Source organism: Emydura macquarii, unplaced genomic scaffold (assembly GCF_026122565.2).
Source record: "Emydura macquarii macquarii isolate MOO-44397 ecotype Brisbane River unplaced genomic scaffold, CSIRO-AGI_Emac_v2 contig_1253, whole genome shotgun sequence".
In the NCBI taxonomy this organism is placed as follows: domain Eukaryota; kingdom Metazoa; phylum Chordata; order Testudines; family Chelidae; genus Emydura; species Emydura macquarii.
The window spans coordinates 96,474,954-96,496,918 of NW_027131390.1; the positions used below are offsets into that span (position 1 = coordinate 96,474,954).

The 21,965-nt window shown below is 42.4% G+C and overlaps 1 protein-coding gene across 1 annotated transcript in view; it reads left to right on the plus strand.

The window, feature by feature from the left end:
• Nucleotides 1-18,889, plus strand: part of ACTR3 (actin related protein 3) — a 58,938-nt gene extending 40,049 nt beyond the window's left edge. Inside the window, exons 6-12 of the mRNA XM_067549555.1 lie at nucleotides 448-555; nucleotides 4,893-5,036; nucleotides 6,098-6,271; nucleotides 7,578-7,670; nucleotides 14,578-14,703; nucleotides 17,083-17,166; nucleotides 17,605-18,889. Coding sequence (XP_067405656.1) covers nucleotides 448-555; nucleotides 4,893-5,036; nucleotides 6,098-6,271; nucleotides 7,578-7,670; nucleotides 14,578-14,703; nucleotides 17,083-17,166; nucleotides 17,605-17,700 — 825 coding nt within the window. The 3' untranslated portion in view covers nucleotides 17,701-18,889. The remainder of the gene's footprint in view (nucleotides 1-447; nucleotides 556-4,892; nucleotides 5,037-6,097; nucleotides 6,272-7,577; nucleotides 7,671-14,577; nucleotides 14,704-17,082; nucleotides 17,167-17,604) is intronic.
• The last annotated feature ends 3,076 nt before the right edge of the window (nucleotides 18,890-21,965 follow it).

Below are 21,965 nucleotides of genomic sequence, written 5' to 3' on the forward strand. Positions count from 1 at the left end.
TTGCCCTGTAAAAGGAAACTAACAAAATGCCAATAAACTCTAAGAATTCTAGTCCTTTTGCTTAGAATGTAATAAATCTTCAGTTCCATTTTCAGTACATGGTAATTTGTGCTAAATAGTGTCAAAATCAAATGTACTTGTTACAAAGTCATACTTCTTTCTCATTTTTATACTGAATTTAACTTTTCTCTGAAAAAAATATTTTGTAAGTTTCATTCTTTGATTCTATATTAAGTTTCCATTGTTCTGTAAGAGAAAAATGAAAATTATTCAAATATTGAGAGTTTTGGTTATTTTGATTCAGTTGTGTTTAAATAGACTTTGCTCACTTTGGCTTTTTTTGTATTTTCATTCTAAGGTTAAAAATCAACTGTAGAGAAGCCTCAGTGTAGGCTTTATACATCAATGTGAAACTAAAGGTTCAAATTCTGCTTTCTCTTTTGCAAGGCTGTCCTTGCCTTAGCTGCATCTTGGACATCGAGACAGGTAGGAGAACGGACATTGACTGGCACAGTTATAGACAGTGGAGATGGTGTTACTCATGTCATTCCTGTGGTAAGTATATTTCAAAATATCAAAACCGCATAATGTAATGCTATATCATTGTGCATTGTAACCTTGCTGAAATTACTTCCCATATCAATGTTCGACTCTGTTGTAGTTTAAAACATGACAAGGAGTTATCAGTAATTGAGTAAATGAATAATTGAGTAATATCTGTTATTGAGTAACCTTGGGGAAGTAGCCTACGTCCCTCTTGTGCTAAGGTGCTGAGAACTGCATAGCATTCTCATTTCCTCACTAAAAGTCAGTGTTAGTTCAGTGCTCTCAGCAGCTCACAGAACTTGGCCATTAATCTGAATTAATTTTCTCATTTGTAAACTAGAATTAATAATACACCAAATATTCCATATCAAGGTCAGGGCTTTCAGTTATCCAAACTGTTAAATGAGAGAAATTACAATTCTAGTGTACTATCATACAGCAAAGATCATACAGGTGGGAAAATTCTTGCATGACTCAAATAATAAAGTTGGTTAACAGCGTTTACCATATATAAGATCTTAAAAATAGAATATGATTTGTTTTGTTAGTGTATAATATTTACTGTTTTATTAAATGTCAAGGTGTTTTTTTGGCTGTTAAGTATGCAGTATAGTTTACAAAACTGCACACTGAAAGTTTTATAACTGGAGTATATAATGTAGTTCTTCCCCAGATGATTGGAAGTACATCTCTTTGCATAGCTGTTTCTTTGAGGAGAAACTGGATATCTGGTATTTTGTAGAATCACTTGAAGACCCTGTTTAGTCCCTAATCTTACAAAATAAAGAATATGTAAATGAGTTTACTAATTGTAAAATAACAATTAGTAAGCTCATTTACTTGATGATTCATTATATTGGAAGATTACATTGATTCTGATCTAAACTTGTGCTTTTATAGCTTTCTTTTCAGTTTAGTGAAAAATACTATGTAAAATATTTCAGATTAGACTGTTCGTCAGAGATGGCATTTTTCTGCTAAGGCTTATTAAATCACTGAGGTTTCAACTCTTGTAATGGTAAATTAGGTTGTTTTTATTATGCATAATAGGTTTTAAATGGCTATTAAGACAGCAGAGCTTTCTCATTATTTTAACTGAAATAGATGAACAGGTTGTATATAATTTTTTTGTATCACTTGCTCAGTTAAGAAACTCCTTTGTAAATATATCTTCCCCTATTTTCAGCATTTTTCAATATTTAGCAATCTAAAACAAATACTCATGATGATTTAGGCATGGCCAGCCAATCAACTGATCAACTGACCACCTCTTTGACTGTTTTCAAATATTCCAACAAAACTGTCCTGATGTAGATAGTGGCCTACCTTTTTGATTGCATCATTGTGCCATCTGTTAACCTACTTAAATTTTTTAATGACTCACTTTTATTACATGCTTGTGGAAACGGAGAGAAAAACTCTCTGATAGGTTCGGTTTGGGATACGGGGGTTAAGCGAGACAGTGATGATTCTAGGGGTTTGCTTAACCAATAAACCCTTTATTTTATAATAAACAATTCTAGCCTTATAATAAACAGTTCTATTTCTACAATAAACAGTTTCACAGCAAGCAATTGCACAGCAAACAGTTATAGCAAAGGGCAGGAGAACTCCGTGCACGAAAAGACAAAATGTGCCACCCAAGACTTTAGCGTTTTGTGATCTTTCCTGGATCAACACGTGGCTGCCAGCATGTGACACTAGGGTGCCCAGTTTTGGAGTTCCCCAAAGAGGTTACAAGACAAACACAACAGAAAACAGTTAATCCATACTCACAAACATTATATACAGGTATACTATGCTGGCCAAATTCAGTTGCCGTTTGCTTAAGATACTGCAGACGGGAGAGAGCCACTGTGAGTGATCAGTTCACAGTGAAGCAGGCTAGTGAAGATGCGTCAGCCCGCCGAGCTGACAAGACCGGGGGATATGCAGGATGCCGGGTGGATTCAATTCCTCTCTGCCTTCTGCCACCTGGGTTTGAACTTTTATAGTTTCCCCCTGGTCAGCAGAGGCTAAGCCCCATTGGTTGCTATTTGCTGCATGACCTTCTAAGGTCAGGACTCCGAGTTTAGCCAACCAGGTGCTCCTGATTTCCTGGGCAGGTATGAACCAGCCAACCAGGTGATTACAATTATCCTGGGCAGTTGCTGACCATGCACCAGCAGGTGGGGTCACTTCATTTCCTTATAAGGAGACAGGTACATGCGGCTCGTGCTGCTGAGTCAATCCTCCTTAGGCTGCCTCTTTATCCACGGGGGAAGGGGGGGCAGTGCATGTGGTGCTGCAGACGCCACTATGCAATTCAGTCCCCACAATGCTAATGACACCTGTTAGGAAAAAGGTGAATTAATTGGAAGTTGAGCATCTTGATTGACAGGAATCTTTTAGGACAAACATTGCATGTATATATGAATATCTTTATTTGTATACCAGATCATCAGTGCACGCTACAGTTTTTACTAAGCACATTAAGCAAACTAAAACACAGTTCTTGCCCTGAAGAAGCTTACAATCTAAACTGACTAGACAAACATACAGAAACTTTCTCAGAAGAGACTGAGGTAGAGAGTGGAGGGTTTGCAATCATTAAACCTCTTCCCCAACACAGAATAGATATACTGCAATTAAGCTTCTTGAAGAGTTGGTCTATAGCATTTAAAATGCATTTAAAAATGACTTTCTTATATAGTTTTATTTTATTTCTGTTTAATTTCTTTCTTTTCTAACTGTTCAGTCTTGAATAGCATTTACTTTTAAATGCTAGCTTAACTTTGCCAAAAGGAAATTATAATTTTATTTTTTTAGAATTTAATTTAATTGTTTCCCATTTTTCTGAGTTGAAATAACTCAGTTAATGTACCTTTTTTAAAATTAGGCATAAGTAACTATCTAAAGCTAAGCTTATTGAAGACTATAAAGACTTACTTTTTTTGGTTACTGTTCTAATAAATTAGTGCCTTAAAATATTTGACAGTTTTTTACATTATTTGACCAGTCAGTTGACCAATTACTTTTGGACTGGTCAAATGCCCATTCCTTCTTGAGATGTAATACAATACCTGAAGTACTAAAAATGTAAGTAGATAAAAATGTAATCTCCACAGTGGGACAGACATACATATGAATATTCATTTTGATCATTTTTAGTTAAAATACACATTTTAAGTATGTATATATGTGTACATGTACATAGAAAGTCTTAACACATCTGTCATAAAATATTTTTGACTCATGTTCAATGTTAAATTTTAGCTATCAAAGTTTTGCATAACTTTCACTTGGATATGATTGTATAGTACGACTGTATATTTCCAACTATTAAATGCTGATTCTTAAATTTTGTGCAGTTTGATTTATGATAACACCATTAAAACTAAGTGGATCAGGATTTCGTAGTATTCCAAAACATACATCCACTAAACCAATTGCTACTTGCAAAATGTTTTACCTCATCATTCAAATTTCAGAGATGAAGCATGACTTTGGAATAATTAAGACATTTCAAATAATCCTTTAAATAATGTAAATAGTACTGCATGTGCTGTACAAAGAGTATATCAGATAGTCATAGAATAATTATGTCTTCTGGTTTGATCTTCCTTTTAAAGGTTGAGAAGTCTAATCTCCTGTTAAAACACATGCTATTTACAAGTCAGTCCCCATGAACACAAACAAATATCCTAACACTTATGATAGAATTAAACATCAGCCTCCCCCTTCCTTCTCTGTGACAGGTGGGGATAGGGAGGATGGAGTGAAAAATGATAAAAATTGTGTACCAATGTGATGTGCTAAAAGCCATTTTGATCACTTTGCTGGACTGTTGTCTCCTCTCAACCTTCAAGACTCTCATCTCTTTTGCCTGTGTAGATCGTAAACTCTTACGTACTTAAGTGCCTACAATTCTTGAGTGCTACTAAACAGTAATGTGTGAGAGTGTGCCTTCCATCATTCAGTGGCATTCACTTTATCTCATGTAAGGAGCGGTGACTATTGTTACTTTAAGTGCTGACAACATGGACTTATCTGGTCCATGTAAGACAGTGCTTGTAAGAATGGTAACTACAATACAGGGCCTCAGAAATGGATAGTAAAGAGCTATGAATAACAGAAATGCCCTCAGAGCTCCATCCAGGGTATAAGATTATGAAAATGATTGTGTGTGTGTGTAAACGTAACTCTGATAAATCTGAATTGTGGTAATGAAGGGCCCAATGCTGTAAGGATGTGAATAAGCATTTTCAGAATCTCACTTTATATACTTCAATAAATAACTGCTTTTTTCCCCCTGAAGTTGATGTAAGGCATTTCTTTCTTCTTCTCCAAATTAATTTTACTTCCAGGCTGAAGGCTATGTGATTGGAAGCTGTATCAAACATATTCCAATTGCAGGACGAGATATAACATACTTCATTCAGCAATTGTTGAGAGAGCGAGAAGTAGGAATTCCTCCCGAGCAATCCTTGGAAACAGCTAAAGCAGTGAAGGTGAAGTTATGCAACAGTATAAATTTATTTAAAAAATCATATTAAAAATGACCCCCTTCTTAATTGTGTTCTTTTTCTAAATGGGAATATAAACATTGATCTTTAAATACCTAAAATATAAAATGATATGAATATACCAATGTCGGTCTAGAATGTTTGGGGTTTTTTTTTCTTCTAAGAGAAAATTTTTATAACATTTTTTTCCCCTGAGACATAACTATTGTAATACTTAACTGGAAACTTTCCTGGAGGAATCTGTAAAATGAAAAGCCATAATTACTTCTTTTTTTGATTCATACAATGCACAGTCAACCTGTGGAACTTGTTGCCAAGGGATATTGTGAAGGCCAAAACTATAACTGGGTTCAAAAAAGAATTAGGTAAGTTCATGGAAGATAGGTTCCTCAGTGGCTATTAGCCAAGATGGTCAGGGATGCAACCCCATGCTCTGACTGCCCCTAAGCCTCTGTCTGCCAAAAGGTGGGACTGGACTTCAGGGAATGGATCATCTGATAATTACCCTCCTCTGTTCATTCCCTCTGAAGCATCCGGCGTTGACCACTGTCGGAAGACAGGATACTGACCCAGTATGGCCATTCTTATGTTCTTATGATTTCTTTTGCAAAGGTAGCTGCCTTTTTTCCTGCAGTACAAATCCATTATTACTGATCCACTGAAGGAAGTTTATCTATTAAGTACATTGTACACTTCAGTACTCATTTTTTATTACCATAAAATTTTAGAGGGAAAAATGGAATCAAAACCAATTTAGCCAATCAAAGAATGCTATTTGCACCCAGTGATGCGTAGAAATGATTTGTAGAAGCAAAGCTTATTATCTAATTGTACATAGTGTCAGTTAAACCATTTTTTGTACTCTACTATGTAGCTACCTGCCAGTTTCAAACTCTTTCCAGGAGCCTGAACCTATTTTTAAAAAGGAGCTTTATTTCTACTATATTTAATTGGGTTCAAATGGCTCCATATTTTTTGTAAGCTCATACCATTATTTTCTACTGTGTTGGGGAAGATTTCTACAAATGTGTATATTTAATTTTCAGGAGCGCTTTAGTTATGTCTGTCCTGATTTAGTAAAAGAATTTAACAAGTATGACACAGATGGTACAAAATGGATTAAACAGTATACTGGAATCAATGCAATCTCAAAGAAAGAATTCACCATTGATGTCGGCTATGAGAGATTCCTGGGGCCGGAAATCTTCTTTCATCCTGAGGTAAATTGGTGTGAATTATAATGGTTTTTGGATTTTTTTAATTCAATCCGTAAAACAGCAGTTTAGATATTAGTGTACAAATTTTAATTTTAAATGCATTTGAAAGTTTTTGAAAACATGCCTATCTCAATTTACGTTTTAAAATAGATTAGCAATTGCTATTATAAGAAGTGAGTGAGTTTTACTTCTTGATATTGGGTAACTTTTAAATATACAAATTGAGCCGCTTGACCAGTCAAACACAGTACAACCCTAGAACTTTTTAAAGAATTGGATTGCTAATATGAGTTATTGTTCCTCTCTTCTTCTTGTTAAGCAATTATCTTTTAAAATTTAATTTCTTCTTACCCATCATTCCTGGTTCTAGTCAGTCATTTAAAAAGTCAATTTTCATTTAATTAAAAATTCTCCCTCCCATTTCTAATTCTGTGCCATTAGCCCTGTTTTCAAGGTCATTTTAGAAAAAGCAGGTAGGAATAACTCTACCTATTTCTGCCTCAGTCCCTTCTCTTTCTTTATTCTGTTGTCATGGCTATTCCCTCATTCTGATTTAAACTGTGCTTTAGTACTAAGCATCTGAGAAGAGTGGGTGGTCTTTGAACTGTTACAAAAGAACAGTTATAATTACAAAAGCAGTACAAGAGAATAATCAAAACAGCAAAAAAAAATCTAATCACGTCTTTCTATTCTTTTTAACCTTTTACTAAATGCCCATTTAAATAAATAATCCTTATGTTTCTGTTTCCAATAATAGTCAATGGTTGCACATGTAGTGAAATAGGATGGCTTGCTTTGTTTATTCCTCCCCCCCCCCCCCCGTCTTCTGTTTGGTATAAACTGTGCAGCATTTAACTTGACTATTTCCCATTTGAGAATGTGCAAGAGAAGGGGAGAAGGGAAAAACCCTCAGAACATCCTTCCTACTACTCCTGCATATAGTAACACTGCTTTTTCGATTAAGGATGTGTTTGGGATTAATCTTGAATTTTCTTATTCCTTTCTTTCTATTGCATGTTGATCTCAAGTACTCTAGCTCCCTACTACTAATCAGCTTTCTTCTCTCTCAAGTTTAATTGAATTCTTACTTTTCTCACTTTCCTGGGATCCCCTGGGTAACCTGCATACATTTAGTAGGTCAGGAAGACCTAAAAGCCAGGAAAGAATTACTGCTGTTTCAAATTGCACTTAATTATTCTTGTTCTTCAAATTGAAACTGCAAGGTTTTTAAAGTATTTTGGATTAAAATTATGGTATTAGCTACTTAATTAGTACTGTTTTTATATCCATTTTTGACTTCTGATTTTAGTTTGCTAATCCTGACTTCACACAACCCATCTCAGAAGTAGTAGATGAAGTTATTCAGAATTGTCCTATTGATGTTAGACGTCCTCTGTATAAGGTCAGTAACAGTGAAGCTATTTTAAAATTATTTTGTTTGAGAGGTCCAAATGTACATGTCCTTTTACTAGATGTCTTCTTTTTATATTGAAAGAGTTATTCTTCTTTGAGTGATTGCTCATGTCCGTTCCACTATAGGTGAGTGCATGCCACCAGGCACGGTTCCCGGAACGTTTTTCCCCTTAGCAGACCCCGTAGGGCCGGCTTTGGTGCCCCCTGGAGTCCCGCATGCATGCCGCGGTATATGAAGCACTGCTGGCCCTATGCCCCCTCGGTTCCTTCTTTCCGCTCATGACTGTTGCTGGAACTAGCCTTGCTTTCTGCAAGTACTAGTCGCCTTGTTTGAACTCTTTGTTATTCGAAGTACTTTAGTTTTAAGTAGTTGTTACGTGTAGTTAGATAAGAAGTCCCTGAGGGACTTAGAGCGGCCCGGCCATGCCCTGGTCATCTGGATTTAAGCTGTGTGCCTCCTGCGGGAAGGCTTTCCTGCTCAGCGACCCCCATGATCAGTGCCTTCTGTGCCTGGGGGAAGAGCACAGGAAAGACAAGTGTAAGACAAGTGCAGGGCTTTTAAACCGCGGACTCAGAAGGACTGAGAGATCCAGTTAAAAGCCCGGCTTATGGAAGCAGCGCTCCGCCCTGGCACCGAGTGTCATCTCGGTGCAGAGTGCACCACCAGCACCGGGTTCGACTCAGCACCGAGCAACATCCCCGGTGCCGAAGAAAAAGCGACCACTCGTGGAGTGTGGACACTCCCCTGTGCCATCGGTATGGGCGGGGTCGAGTGCGGAGATGCACCGGCCATGGCCCGTTGAGTTTTCTCCGGTGCCTGCATCTACGAGCTGGGAGTGGGGGAGTGCCCCTGCCAACGCCGTCGACACCGGAGTCTTTTCAGGCAACAAGAGCCTTCTTGGCCTTGCCTACGCCACCTCCGCTCTCCCCTCCGCCGAGGAAGAAGGGGCTGGTGTCTTGGGGCAAGCCCACGTTGGGTCCCCCCGAAGGGCAGTGGAGATCCCCGGTACGGGGAGGAAGATCTCCCGCCAGACGGCTACCAGAGGTAGAGCGAGAACGCTCCCCCAGCAGTCGCTCCAGGTCGGTGTTGTTGAGCTGGCCTGCTTCGACTCAGGATGCGGAGTCTACCTCTCAGCGCCAATGTCGATCCCTGGCACCGGAGGCAGCGCAGGCCGAGAGGCAGCACCGGTCGAGGTTCGTCAGGCAGCGCTCAGACGCCTTCTGCTCCAGATGCCTGGCACTGAGGAGTTCGCCTGCACCAAGGCGGCGTGTAACCGGTCGCCATACAAAGACCCCGCACCACGCAGTCCCCGACATGGAACCCGGACGCCAGAGGGGCACCGGTCTTGATCACCAAGGGGCAAGCAGTGCCGCAAGTCCTCGGTACCGAGACGGTGCTCCGGTACTGAGAGCTCTTCGGAGCGCGACTCCATCTGTCGGCACCACTTGTGGCGACGGAGGCGGTTCTCGTCGGCCTTCATGTCGGAGGCATCGAGAGGATGGTCCCTGGCACGGCACCTGGGACCGAGGACGGCCACAGCACTGCTGGTCTAGTGGGTCGGGGTCCCACAGGGGGGACAGTCGTCAGGACAGCCGACGACCCCACAAGGCATTAAAGCAGGTGGCACAGTCAGCCCTGGTTTGGCCCCACGGACAGTGGCCGCAACAATGGCCTTTTTGGGCCCCATGGGGCATCCAGATGGGACCAGGGCCCCAATCCACCCTGACAGCGGGGGTGCAGTCCGTGCCCCTGGCACAGGAGAAGGCCCATAGACACCACTCGTTGGACGAGGAGTTGGACCCCATGGAGGCACCCTCTGTGGTTGTATCCCTTCGGCAGGCAAGGGAGCACCCGCAGGACGCGCCTCGGCAGTCCTCTTCCCCCTCCCCGGACGAGGCGCCACTGGAGGATTTCAGGGTGCACCAGGAGCTGCTCAAGAGGGTGGCCTCTAACTTGGGGCTGGAGGTCAAGGAGTTAGTGGAGGCTGATGACACCCTTTTCAGTGTCCTGGCGGCAGCTGCCCCAGCGTGAGTGGCCCTACCAGTGCACGATAGGGTCCTCCAAATTGTTAAGGCCCTGTGGCAAACCCCTTCCTCAGTTGCCCCTACGTCGAAGGTGGCTGAGAAAAAGTATTATGTCCCAGCCGAAGGGTTCGAGTATCTGTTCACTCACCCGGCCCCGGGAACACTGGTGGTGGACGCAGCCAACCAGCAGGACAGGCACAGTCAGTCTGGTTCCACTCCCAACAATAAAGACAACAAAAAGTTGGATTTGTTTAGGAGAAAAATTTATTCCACAGCAGCCCTGCAGTTCCTGATTGCCAACCATCAGGCCTTCCTGGGGAGATATAATTTTAATTTGTGGGACTTCATCAGGCGGTTTGTTGAGGCCCTGCCCCAGGACTAGGCCGCAGACTTCACCACCATCCTGGATGAAGGAATCCTGGTGGCTAGGGCAGCGTTCCAAACGTCCAGTGACGCTGCTGACTCAGCGGGTAGGGCCATAGCCTCCACCATTTCCATGAGGAGGTGCTCGTGGCTGCAATCTTCAGACCTGTCCCAGGAGGTGCAGCAATCAATCCAGAACCTCCCCTTCGATGGGTTGGCCCTCTTCTCTGATCAGACCGATGCGAAGCTGCATGATCTGAAGGACTCCAGGGCCACGCTTCGCTTCCTGGGCCTGTACATACCCCAGGCTTCCAGGCAGCAGTCACGGCGCCAGGCGCAGCAGCAACCAAGGCCTCCGCCTAGGCCCTTTCAACCCTACAGAAATAGGGAGTTTAGAAGATGGAATCAGCTCCCAGGTCGTCCTCAACCCCCCAGCAGGGGCCCCCCAGGGGGTCGGGCAATCATAGGAGGCAGTTTTGATGGTGCGCCAGAGGGTGGCGCCCCTACTGCTCTCCTGGATCGGCCTCGCCCCTTCCTGAACAGGTTAAGGCCCTTCTATCCTGAATAGGCAAAGATTATGTCAGACTGTTGGGTCCTCGGGATAGTCTCTGTGGGCTATGCCATACAGTTTACCTCTACACCCTCCCGCATCCCTTTTCAGGGACCCCTCTCATGAGCAACTCTTCTTCAACATAGGAGCGGTGGTTATGGTTCCTCAAGACAGAAGGGGGAAGGGGTTCTATTCAAGGTACTTCCTCATCCCTAAGGCAAAGGCGGGTCTGAGACCATATTAGACCTGTGTCGTCTAAACAAATATGTCAAACGACTCAGGTTTCACATGGTTTCCCTAGCCTCCATAATCCCTTCCTGGATCCAGGAGACTGGTATGCTGCCCTCGACTCAAGGATGCATACTTTCATGTGTTCATCCTCCACAGGCACTTCCTCCGCGTCATGGTGGCTGGCTCCCACTACCAATTTACAGCCCTGCTCTTTGGCCTAGCTTCGGCTCCAAGGGTGTTCACCAAAAGCATGGCGGTAGTGGCGGCCCACTTGAGGCGAAAGGGTGTGCAAATCTTTCCTTACCTGGATGATCGGCTGATCAGGGGCAGGTCCAGGTCCCAAGTGCAGGAGAGCGTGACCCTCACTTGCTCCACGTGCAGCAGGCTGGAACTGCTCAAAAACAAGCAGAAGTCCTCACTAACCCCAGTGCAACTCATAGAATTAATTGGGGCCATCCTGGACGCTTCCCAGGCCAGAGCCTTCCTGCCTCAGCCACATTTCAAGGTGATGATCTCTATCATCTCCTAGCTGCACCGATGCCCCATGACAACAGCCAGTGCACTGCCTACAGCTGTTAGGCCACATGGCGGCCTGCACTTATGTAGTGAGACTAGCTCGCCTGAGGGTCAGGCCACTTCAGGGTGATTGGCCTCGGTATATGTGCCGAGCAGACACCCGCTAAATTGGGTTGTCACAGTTCCCCCACCTGTCCTAGCCTCCCTAGACTGATGGAGGTCTCCCAGGGCAATGTCGAAGGGCGTTCTGTTCAGAGAACTGGTCCCACTGGTCACCCTAATCTCCAACGCCTTGGATGGGGAGCCCACATCAGTGCCAACCTGAGCACTTGGGCTCTGGTCGGGGGAGGACAGGCGCTTGCACATCAACGTGAAGGAGCTGAGGGCTATTCACCTAGCGTGCAGGGTGTTCCTCCGATTCCTGACAGGCAGAGTAGTGCAGGTGCTGACGGACAACACCACAGCTATGTTTTATATAAACAGATAGGAGGGGCGTGCTCTTCAGCTCTCTGCGAAGAAGCTACCCGTCTGTGGGACTTTGCTGTGAGGCACGACTACCACTTGACTGCCTCTCACGTCCCGGGAGAGAGGAACGATGAGGCGGATCGCCTCAGTAGGTCATTTCTACCCCGCCACGACTGGTCGCTGCTCCTGGAGGTAGTGACTATGATCCCCCAAAAGTGGGGTGTTCCCCAACTGGACTTATTCGCATCAGCCTGGAATGCGAAGTGCCTGAGGTTCTGCTTGCTCCGCGGTCATGAGACTGGGTCGATTTCCCATGCATTCCTCATCGACTGGATGGGGACCCTCATGTACGTGTTCTCACCCATTCCGCTCCTTCCCAAGGTCCTACTGAAAATAAAGAGGGACAGGGCGGATATCCTACTCATCGCTCCAGCCTGGCCGAGACAGCACTGGTTCAGCATGCTGCTGGACCTCTCGATTGCCCCGCCCACGGAGCTCCTGAGGCGTCACAGCCTTCTCTCCCAGGACCATGATTGCTTGTTGCACCCAGACCTGGACTCCCTGCACCTCATGGCCTGGAGGCTCTGCGGCTGACAGAGGGAGAGAGAGCCTGCTCGGTGCAGGTCCAACAAGTCCTGCTGGGCAGCAGGAAACCTTCTACACAGGTCTTGTATCGGGTTAAGTGGAAACGGTTTACCTCTTGGGTGGAGTCCCAGGGCATTCTGCCCAGCCTCTCTCCTCTTCAGGCAGTCCTGGAGTACCTGCTCCAGCTAAAGCTCCAGGGTCTGGCGTTGGCCTCGTTGAAGGTTCACTTGGCGGCCATTTCGGCCTTCCATCAGCCACTAGAGGGATGATGCCTGTTCTCCAACCCCATGTTGGTCAGGTTCCTCAAGGGGGTGGAGAGGCTGTATCCGCAGGTCCGCGACCCAGTGCCTTCCTGGGATCTCAACCTGGTCCTCCCGAGATTCACGGGGCCCCCCTTTGGAAGCCATGGCTTCATGCCCTCTGCTCATGCTTTCATGGAAGGTAGCCTTCCTGGTGTCCATTACCTCAGCTAGGAGGATCTCTGAAATTAGGGCCTTGACCTTGGAGCCCTCTTATACAGTATTCTATAAGGATAAGGCGCAGTTGAAGCCACACCTAACCTTCCTGCCTGAGGTGGTTTCCCAATTTCATTGTAACCAAGATATTTTTCTCCCCTTGTTTTTTCCCAAACCTCACAGTTTGGAGGAGGAGAGGAGATGGTATTCGCTGGACCTGAGACGAGCCCTGGCCTTCTACATTGAGCGTACAAAGCTGTTCCGGAAATCGACGCAGCTCTTCGTAGCAGTGGCGGACCGGATGAAAGGCTCACCTGTCTTCACCCAGGGCATCTCCTCGTGGATTACATCGTGCATCAAGTTCTGCTACGAGCAGGCGAGGGTGCCACTTCCAGGAACCATCACAGCACACTCAACCGGAGCTCAAGCCTCGTCTACAGCCTTCCTGGAGAGAGAGTGCCCCTGCAGGACATCTGCAAAGCTGCCACCTGGTCGTCATTGCATACCTTCACGTCCCACTACGCTATCGTCCAGCAGGCGAGAGAGGATGCGGGGTTCGGCAGAGCCGTGCTGAGGGCAGCTCACTGGTAACTCCTACCCACATCCAAGGTATTGCTTGTTAGTCACCTATAGTGGAATGGACATGAGCAATCACTTGGAGAAGAAAACAAGGTTACTTACCAGTAACTGATGTTCTTCGAGATGTGTTGCTCATGTCCATTCCAGAACTCACCCTCCCGTCCCCACTGCCGGAGTTGGCAGAAAGAAGGGACTGAGTGGGCGTAAGGCCGGCAGTGCCTCATATACAGTGGCATGCACGCGGGACTCCAGGGGGCACCAGAGCTGGCCCTACGGGGTCTGCTAAGGGGAAAAAAGTTCCGGGAACCATGCACAGTGGCGTGCACTCACCTATGGTGGAACGTACATGAGCAACACATCTCGAAGAATATCAGTTACTGGTAAGTAACCTAGTTTTATAAACTTGGTAGTAATTTTTGATTAAAAGCAAACTGCACTGCCTTTGGGTCTAATATGCAGAAGACCAGTCCAGAACTGCAATTTGAACATTGATCCATTTTAATGTTTCAGGACTGTAATACTGTTTAAAAGAGGAGGAGGAAAAGGGATAAAAATGGAAAGAAAAAAGGATGAGGGAAAGAAAAAGATGGTGGTAGGGATCAAAGGGAATTTAAATCCTTTTCTTAAACAATTTACCTTCAGTGTAACAGCCCAATTTTGTGTGGTACTTTATCTAACATTTTAAAATGTGAATAATTTAAAACATTCTGTGTAATAACTTAAGAATTCCCTGTCAAATTGGTGACCATAAGTTGAATACCCATGTCTGGGGCTCAATAAATATTCAGTAGCCAGCTTTCAGACATGACTAGTAATTCTGGATTCCTCAATTTTAGGTGTCCACGTTGACACCCTAAAGAGGTTTGACAGTCACAAGTGCTAAGTATCCAAATTCTGAAAATCAAGCCCCAGTAACGTCTCTCAAATAAAGCACCCAAAAATAGATGTACCTGAAATCACTAATCAGTCAGAAATTTAAGTCCGAATCCTTAAAACAGAAAGCACCTTCAATATGATTATTATAATCAGCATGTCTTCACTCTTGTGTCCAAGGCTATGAACTAACTTTTGATATTCTTTAAATTACTTAATGACCTATTTCTAATGTATATGCATGTTCATTATAGAATATTGTCCTCTCTGGAGGTTCAACCATGTTTAGGGACTTCGGTCGCCGTTTACAAAGAGACTTGAAAAGAACTGTTGATGCCCGGCTGAAACTCAGTGAGGAACTGAGTGGTGGCAGACTGAAGGTTTGTTTCCTTAGCCAATACATTAAACTAATGTGCATGACTCATGTATATCTCTCTCTACTGTGCTTTGTTTACTGGAAATTCTGGATCTTAAGTAACAAAAAATTACTGCAGTAACACTCTTCTGTTTGTTCTTTTGAACTAAAGTTGATTCTTCTTTATATAAAGGTCTTCTAGATTATTTTAACAAAGATTAATGGACTCCTGAGAATAGTCTCAACCCAATACTTGTGTTAGAGAGAGCTATGGTGCTGCTTCCTTTGCTTCACAGCTGAGCTGTCTATCCCTTGCTGCTGTCATGAGCTTTAGAAATCTCATAGTATGTACACACTGCAATTAGACGCCCATGGCTGGCCGGCCTGTGCCAGCTGACTCCCGGGCTCATGGGGCTCAGGCTAAGAGGCTGTTTAATTAACGTATAGACATTAGGGTTCAGGCTACAGCCTGAGCTTTGGGACTCTCCCACCTTGCAGGGTCCTGAGCCCATAGGTCTACACTGCAATTATAGTCCCTTAGCCAGAGCCCCACGAGCCTGAGTCAGCTGGCACCAAGCCAGCAGCAAGTTTTTAATTGAAGTGTGGACAGACTCTCCCTCTCCCATAAGGGATGGGGCTTACTCCTGTTATGGGGAAAGGGCACTCCACCCTACTGATCAGATGCTGATCTTGACCTCGTTGCTTTTTTTTAAACAAAATGAACATCTGGGAAAATTTGAGTTAAAATGAATTTCTGTTTTGTTTTTTTTCCCCCAAATTGGGCCTTAAATCTAACTTTAATGCAGCATTTGTTAGATAAGCATATAACGTTTGTGTAACTCTGCCTATATACTAGAGGAATCAACAGTGACTCCATAGTTAAGGTTGTGTTGTGATTTCCTTTTAATGATTAAAATGCCTCTTCTTATGCTTCCTTGGGTTTTACATTTCTTTGGATTACTTTAGCTATATTACTGTCCTTACAAACACTAAGCATCTCTCACTTATTAGAATATGTTTTGGTGTTGTAGCTATGTTGGGCCCAAGATATTAGAGGTGGGTGAGATAGTATCTTTTATTGGATCAAATTCTGTTGGTGAAAGAGACAAGCTTTTGAACTTATATAGAGCTCTTCTTCAGGACCTACTTCTCAAATTTCTAATTGCACACATACTTAGTCCCCTGATAGCAAAAACTCAATTAGGTTATTTTCAAAGACTAGGTGACTGAAGTGCTAGGATCAGTCAGCTGCTTTCTCTTTCTGACATTACACGCCTGAGACATCTGCAGTAATTTTCATATACCTTCGGGAGCCAGGGAGGTAGACTGAGAAGTATAAGGCACAAAGGACATAAGCAGTAAGAGAGATGGGGACATGAATATGGGGTTTAAAAAGACGGGCGAGTTAGCAGGTGTGGTAACCTGAGGAAATAAGGGATGTCTGTGTGAGTAAGAGATTTGTTGGAGGGAAGGGAGGTACTGTGATTCTGGGAGTGTTTCAAGCAATGACTGCATCACGGCAGAGACACTAGGCTTTTCCAGCACTAGGCTTTTCCAGATGCTGCCTTGACTTTGACACACCAGCTCAGCACTGGTGGAGCCACACATCCTGTGCCAAAGCATTGCTATAGACAGGGCTTCCCCATGGTACTGTTGTTTTAATGTACTAGTGCATCCCTTCAATCACAAATGTCTCAATACAGAGGAACTGGAGTCCACCCCAGATCACCTACCTAGGCCCTTCGTTCTCCCCAAGATAAATCAATTATTGAAAAATCAGATTTCCTTATTACATCACCTTAAATAACATTATTAGTAGTTGCAAACAATAACTTTTCAAAATGATAAAACTACTCCCAAATTTCAGTCAACTTCATGCACTCATAATAATCTAGCAAAATACACTCAAATATATCTAGAATGATAAAACTATATCAAACACACTATTTCCTGCAACACCAATACACCAGACAGTGAGGAAACATCCATTTCTAACCACTCCAAATTTTGGAGTTGTTATTTGTATGTTTTGTGTGGATGTGGAGAGGAAGATACTAATTTGGTGGTGATCTAATTTAGAAAAGGAAAAGTTATGGCTGTGGATTACAAAGTGATGGCTCAGGTCTTAGCTAGAAATTTTCTGGGTGTTATGTTTATGTAGGTGGAATATCCATATGAAATTTAAAAAAAATAACTTTTTAAAATAGTTTTTGTTTGGGGAGAATAGTGGTTGTGTAAATATAGCACAGTGCACATATATAAGCTGTGTTTAAGAAATGATTTAACTATGAACACTAAATTTAGATCTGTTTAAAAAAAAAAAAAAAAAAAAAAAAAAGTACATTTCATATAGCATTTCTAGTAATAGCACGTTTTAATGTATTCATTTTGTTTTCCTTTGTAGCCCAAACCTATTGATGTACAAGTCATTACACATCATATGCAAAGATATGCAGTTTGGTTTGGAGGATCAATGCTGGCTTCCACAGTAAGTTGGTTATAAAATTTAACATGGTTCAGTCATTCTAGATACTCTTTAGAGTCTTATTCTATCCTTGATTCACATTCATAACTATTACTGATATAATTAGGAAATTAGTAGTACCCCCTGAAGAGGCAAATATAAACTCCTTTGAGTCTAATGAAGACTTTAAAGATTTAAAGGAGCAAATGACAGCCAAGTGTCATGAAATGTATTTGTTTACAATAATCACATTATTCTAAATGAATATTTTATTGAATACTGTATTTGGCTTTCTGGCAAAATGTGATGTATGTTGTATGGATTTATTTAGTAGTAATTCAAAACTAAGTACAGTTTCCCAGTTCAATATACCTCTCTGTTTTCACAATTATTATTGAGATTTACATATAGTTGAAATGCAAGAAGCAAGCAGTGTCTGACTTCTTGTTTCCTCTTTTCCAGCCTGAGTTCTACCAAGTATGCCACACCAAAAAAGATTATGAAGAGATTGGTCCTAGCATCTGTCGTCACAACCCAGTGTTTGGAGTCATGTCTTAAAGCTGACCTCAGGAGGGGTCAGGGCTAGGGAAGTGGGGAAAAGGAGGATCTTTCTGATTACTTGTTTGTCTGGATGGCGGGTATTAAGATAACAAACATGACTTGACAATAAGAAAAAGACCAAACACAATTAACAGGAATATTTTAATAAGTGTCTCAATATGCGGATATAGTGGAAAGCCAAAATAATTAAAGGCGTTTTTCTTTAGATTGACTATTTGAACCTGTGCGTAACAAAAAACAAAGAAGTGGGTTTTAGTTCTTTCTGTGCCCTGATATTTTGTATATTAATGAATTATCCAAGATTTGATGGGATTTGATGGTGTGTAGATAGTCAGCTCTCTAATGCTTGAATTGTACTCTTACATGTGTACAATGCAAGAGCTTGTTTATATTTCATACTTTTTTATACTTTGAGGAAAAAATATCAATTAAAGAAACTGTAATATTTGAGGAAAAAATACCAGTGACCAACTTAATGGTAAATTAAAAAAAATATATAATGGCCACATGAAGCTTACTCACGTGACACTCTAGTTATTGCAAATTATGACCAATCTAAATCCTTGGTTCCAAGTTTGCAAGTGCTTTTGGAACAAAGAAGCTAGTATCTTGGGTTAACCGATGCCTGCTAGTGCTTTCTGATTACTCGGTGCATTTTCATTCTATTTCTTGCTTAAAAAAACAAAAGTAAAGATGAGACTGTTGGACCAGTATTGCAGTTCCGTAGTGTCATTTCTAATTAAAACCAAATAATCCGATTATCAAAATTGGTGTATTTAAAGTCTAACACCATTCCAATAAAGGCACAACATTTCTTTTTATGTTTGTGTGAGGCTTTGTTAATCTCATTGCATGGTAAGTTTGGAGAGTGTTTTCATACAAACCTACAGCTGTTCTTAACTGGTTTGCAAGATAGAGATCACTACGTGCATTACTCAAACTAAAGTGAATTTTTAGAACTGAAATTTGTGTGGGTTCATCTACATTGGTCAGTCTACACATCTCAGTATTTGGTTTTGTTCATCTCCATAGCTTATTGCTGCATTTTTTTTTCATTTCAGTTCCTGTGGTGGTATGCAGGAGACAGCATTGCATTTTTAAATTTTCATAGCTTATGTGCAAAAGGTAGACTGTTTATAGAAAGTAAAATGAAGCTGAACTTTTTCTGATAGTTTCTAAAAAGAAGTTGTGTGTATTTAATGTGATTATTTGCAATTTCTGTTAATGTTTGAACACAAAATTCAGGGAAATCTTTCTAAAGAATGTGCAGCAGGAGGATTTTCTGCTGGACTCACAAACTTAGTTAAACCAGTTTATACAGAAGACCACAAGAGGGAGATCTTTTACTTGATTTTTTTTCACTGAAATGAAAAATGGAGACTAGAAATCAAGTGTAGGGAAAAGAGATGAACTTTTAACATATCTTTCAGTCACTTGAAAGAGAAGAGAAAGCATGACAAATGAGACCATTCTTTCCAGAAAATGAGGAATAATATGGAAAATCATCTTCACAACTAAGTGAAATTTACTAAGGCATATCATGTGCAGCAGCAGCTAAAAAACAGAATCTTGAAGCAAAATAGAAAGTGATAAACAATCGTGAAATTTTATATCTTAAAGACTTTTTAATAAAACTCTAGGTATGATTCCTATTCCCCTGACAACTGCTAACATTTCGATGTGCTTTGTTGTTGGTTAATTGTATCAATGCAGAAACATTCCATTTGTCTTCTAAGGTTGACTTAGTGGCTTGAGCATGGTATTTGGAGATGGAAGCTTGAGTTCTATTCCAAGCTCTTAATTTAACTCAGTGTTTGTCCTGGGAAAAATCACTTAACTTCTGTTTGCCAATCTATACAATTATGGATTTTACATCTCATGTATATTGTAAGGATTCATGTTCTACAGCACTCTGAAGGAATAAAGTGCCATATGAGTGCCAGCTGTCCTAGAATTCTCATTCTCTACTGCAGCAGGGAAATAACAAGTTGCACACTTCAGTTAGTCTAGTTTCGAAGGTAAAGTTATCTTTACAGCCATAGTTGTGCTGTTGTCTGAGTGGCGGAAAACTGAAGTTCAGTTTTACCTGTAGCTGTTGAGGCTTTATTTTACTGTATTTTGCAAACAAGAATGATACTTTTCCCTACTTTAGCTTGAAACCCATCCAACAAATAGCAGAATAGCTGGTTACAATGAAGACGGATATGCTGCCTGAATTGGGTTCAGGAAATCAACTACTATTGCTTAAATTAATATCTGTTACTTAAAACATCTTCACTGAAAAATATCAGAAATCCCTCCATCTGAGAAAAGGAGGAGGCTAACCAGTGGTCTAATGTAGGGGTGCCCAACCTATGGCTGTGCACAACCTACCAGAGCATATCATAAGGCCCACGGCCTGCTTCAACACAGTATACTAACAGCTGATTCATTAGCATTTTGTCGTCATGTTTACATCATTGTGGCTTACACAAGTGGATAGATAGACAATACTATACACTGGTTGTTTCTATCGAAATACATATGAAACAAGCTGAACTTAAAATATAAATCTTTAAATCTTATTAAAATATGTAGAATCTGTTTGGCCCACACAAGGTTGTTCTTAAATTTATGTGGCCCTTCTGTGTAATAAGGTTGGGCACCACTGGTCTAATGTGTTCATAAAATGCCTTACACGTTGGTAATACCCAGTGTAGTGCAGTGTGTGTGTGAAATCTAAAACTGCTTTTCAAGGTAGGACATGTAATGCAAAACCCATCAGAGAATTCCCATTTTGTGATGGTCTTCTCCATGCCATTATATCATTTACACAGTTGATTTAGGGGATGGTCTATACTGCAATAGAAGACCATTGGCACAGCTATGGCTATCCTGAGTCAGCTGATTCAGGATCACAGGGTTTGGGCTGTAAAACTGCAGTGTAGATGCTTGGGCTGGAGCCCAGGCTCTGAGAACCTTTGTGGGGGAAGGGTCTCAGAGCCCAGTTTCCAACACAAGCCTGAATGTCTACATTATTTCTAGCCTGGCAAGCTTGAGTCAGCTGACCCATGCTCTGAGACTCAGTGCCACAGGTTTTTTATTGCAATGTAGACATACCCCCAGGGCAAGCAGAAGGTGAATGAAAGATGGACCCAGGTGATTTAAGTGTTTTTAACTTAACAATGGAGAGGGATGCTATCTACTCATATCCTCTTACGTACATTTAATTGGGTCTAGTGTGGTGTTTAAAGAGCTCACATCATATAACCAATAACTTGGGGTTGACCCATCTCACACTAATCCCTAGGATTCAGGATTCACTTCTAAATCCCCTTGCGAGCCCCCTCAGCAAGGTGATTGAGGGTAGCAATGGGGACCTTGGGTTGTGAAGACATTAGGTCTCTCCTCATGGTCAAAAGGTTCCCAAGCCATATTTGGGGTCTCATTTATTGCTGGGAACTAGCCCTTTTAACCTACTTCTGCAGTGGATACCGGCCACATACTGCAACAAACTGAACAGTCCTCTATTCCTCCTAGCAATAAATTCCTGTCCTTAACAATGCTGTGAGGAAAACAAAAAACTTCTGGCCTCCAGTCAGTGCGGCCCAAACGGAAAAAATTCTTTCCTAGTCCTCAGAACAGGCTATTGTGTCCACAGATCCTGGACACAAATCAACATTCCTACCTATGGAGGAGGAGGGAACAAGATGGCCCCTGGTCTGTGTTGGCTTTAAATTGATAGGGGAAGGAGGGAAGGGCTTCTGAATCCCTGCCCGGCTGGCCAATGGGAGGGACGCTTCCAAATGCATTCTGAGGCAGAAGGAGGAGCCTCAGCACCATCATGTCTTTAGCATGAGCTCTCCTCTGCCAGGTGTGGTCCATCTCCCAGTTGGTCTGAACAAACTCGCGTTTGAATACCAACAAGAGAGCTTGAGCTGAAGAGAATGCAAGTGTGGGAAGAAAGTCAAGATGGTACTGCTGTTCAGGTGTATGATGGAATATGCCCCCCTAATCCCCATAGAAAGGCTAATGAGCATGCAGGCAATGTCAATTGGGTGCACCTGCAGAGCATGCTTCTCCTGGAAAAGGGGAGCTTGACGAGGTGAAGCCCACACGTACAAAAAAGGGGCAAAGTCTGCTCAGGTTGAGAAGCTCCTGGGGACTGGCAGTGAGCTTCAGTGGTGAGGGGAGCCCAGTTCAGATAGGGGCTAGCCTCTGCCCTCTGTTGGAGCAGGCAGACATTGCAAGCCTGATATGGGCAAGAGCCCTGTAAGGCTGCT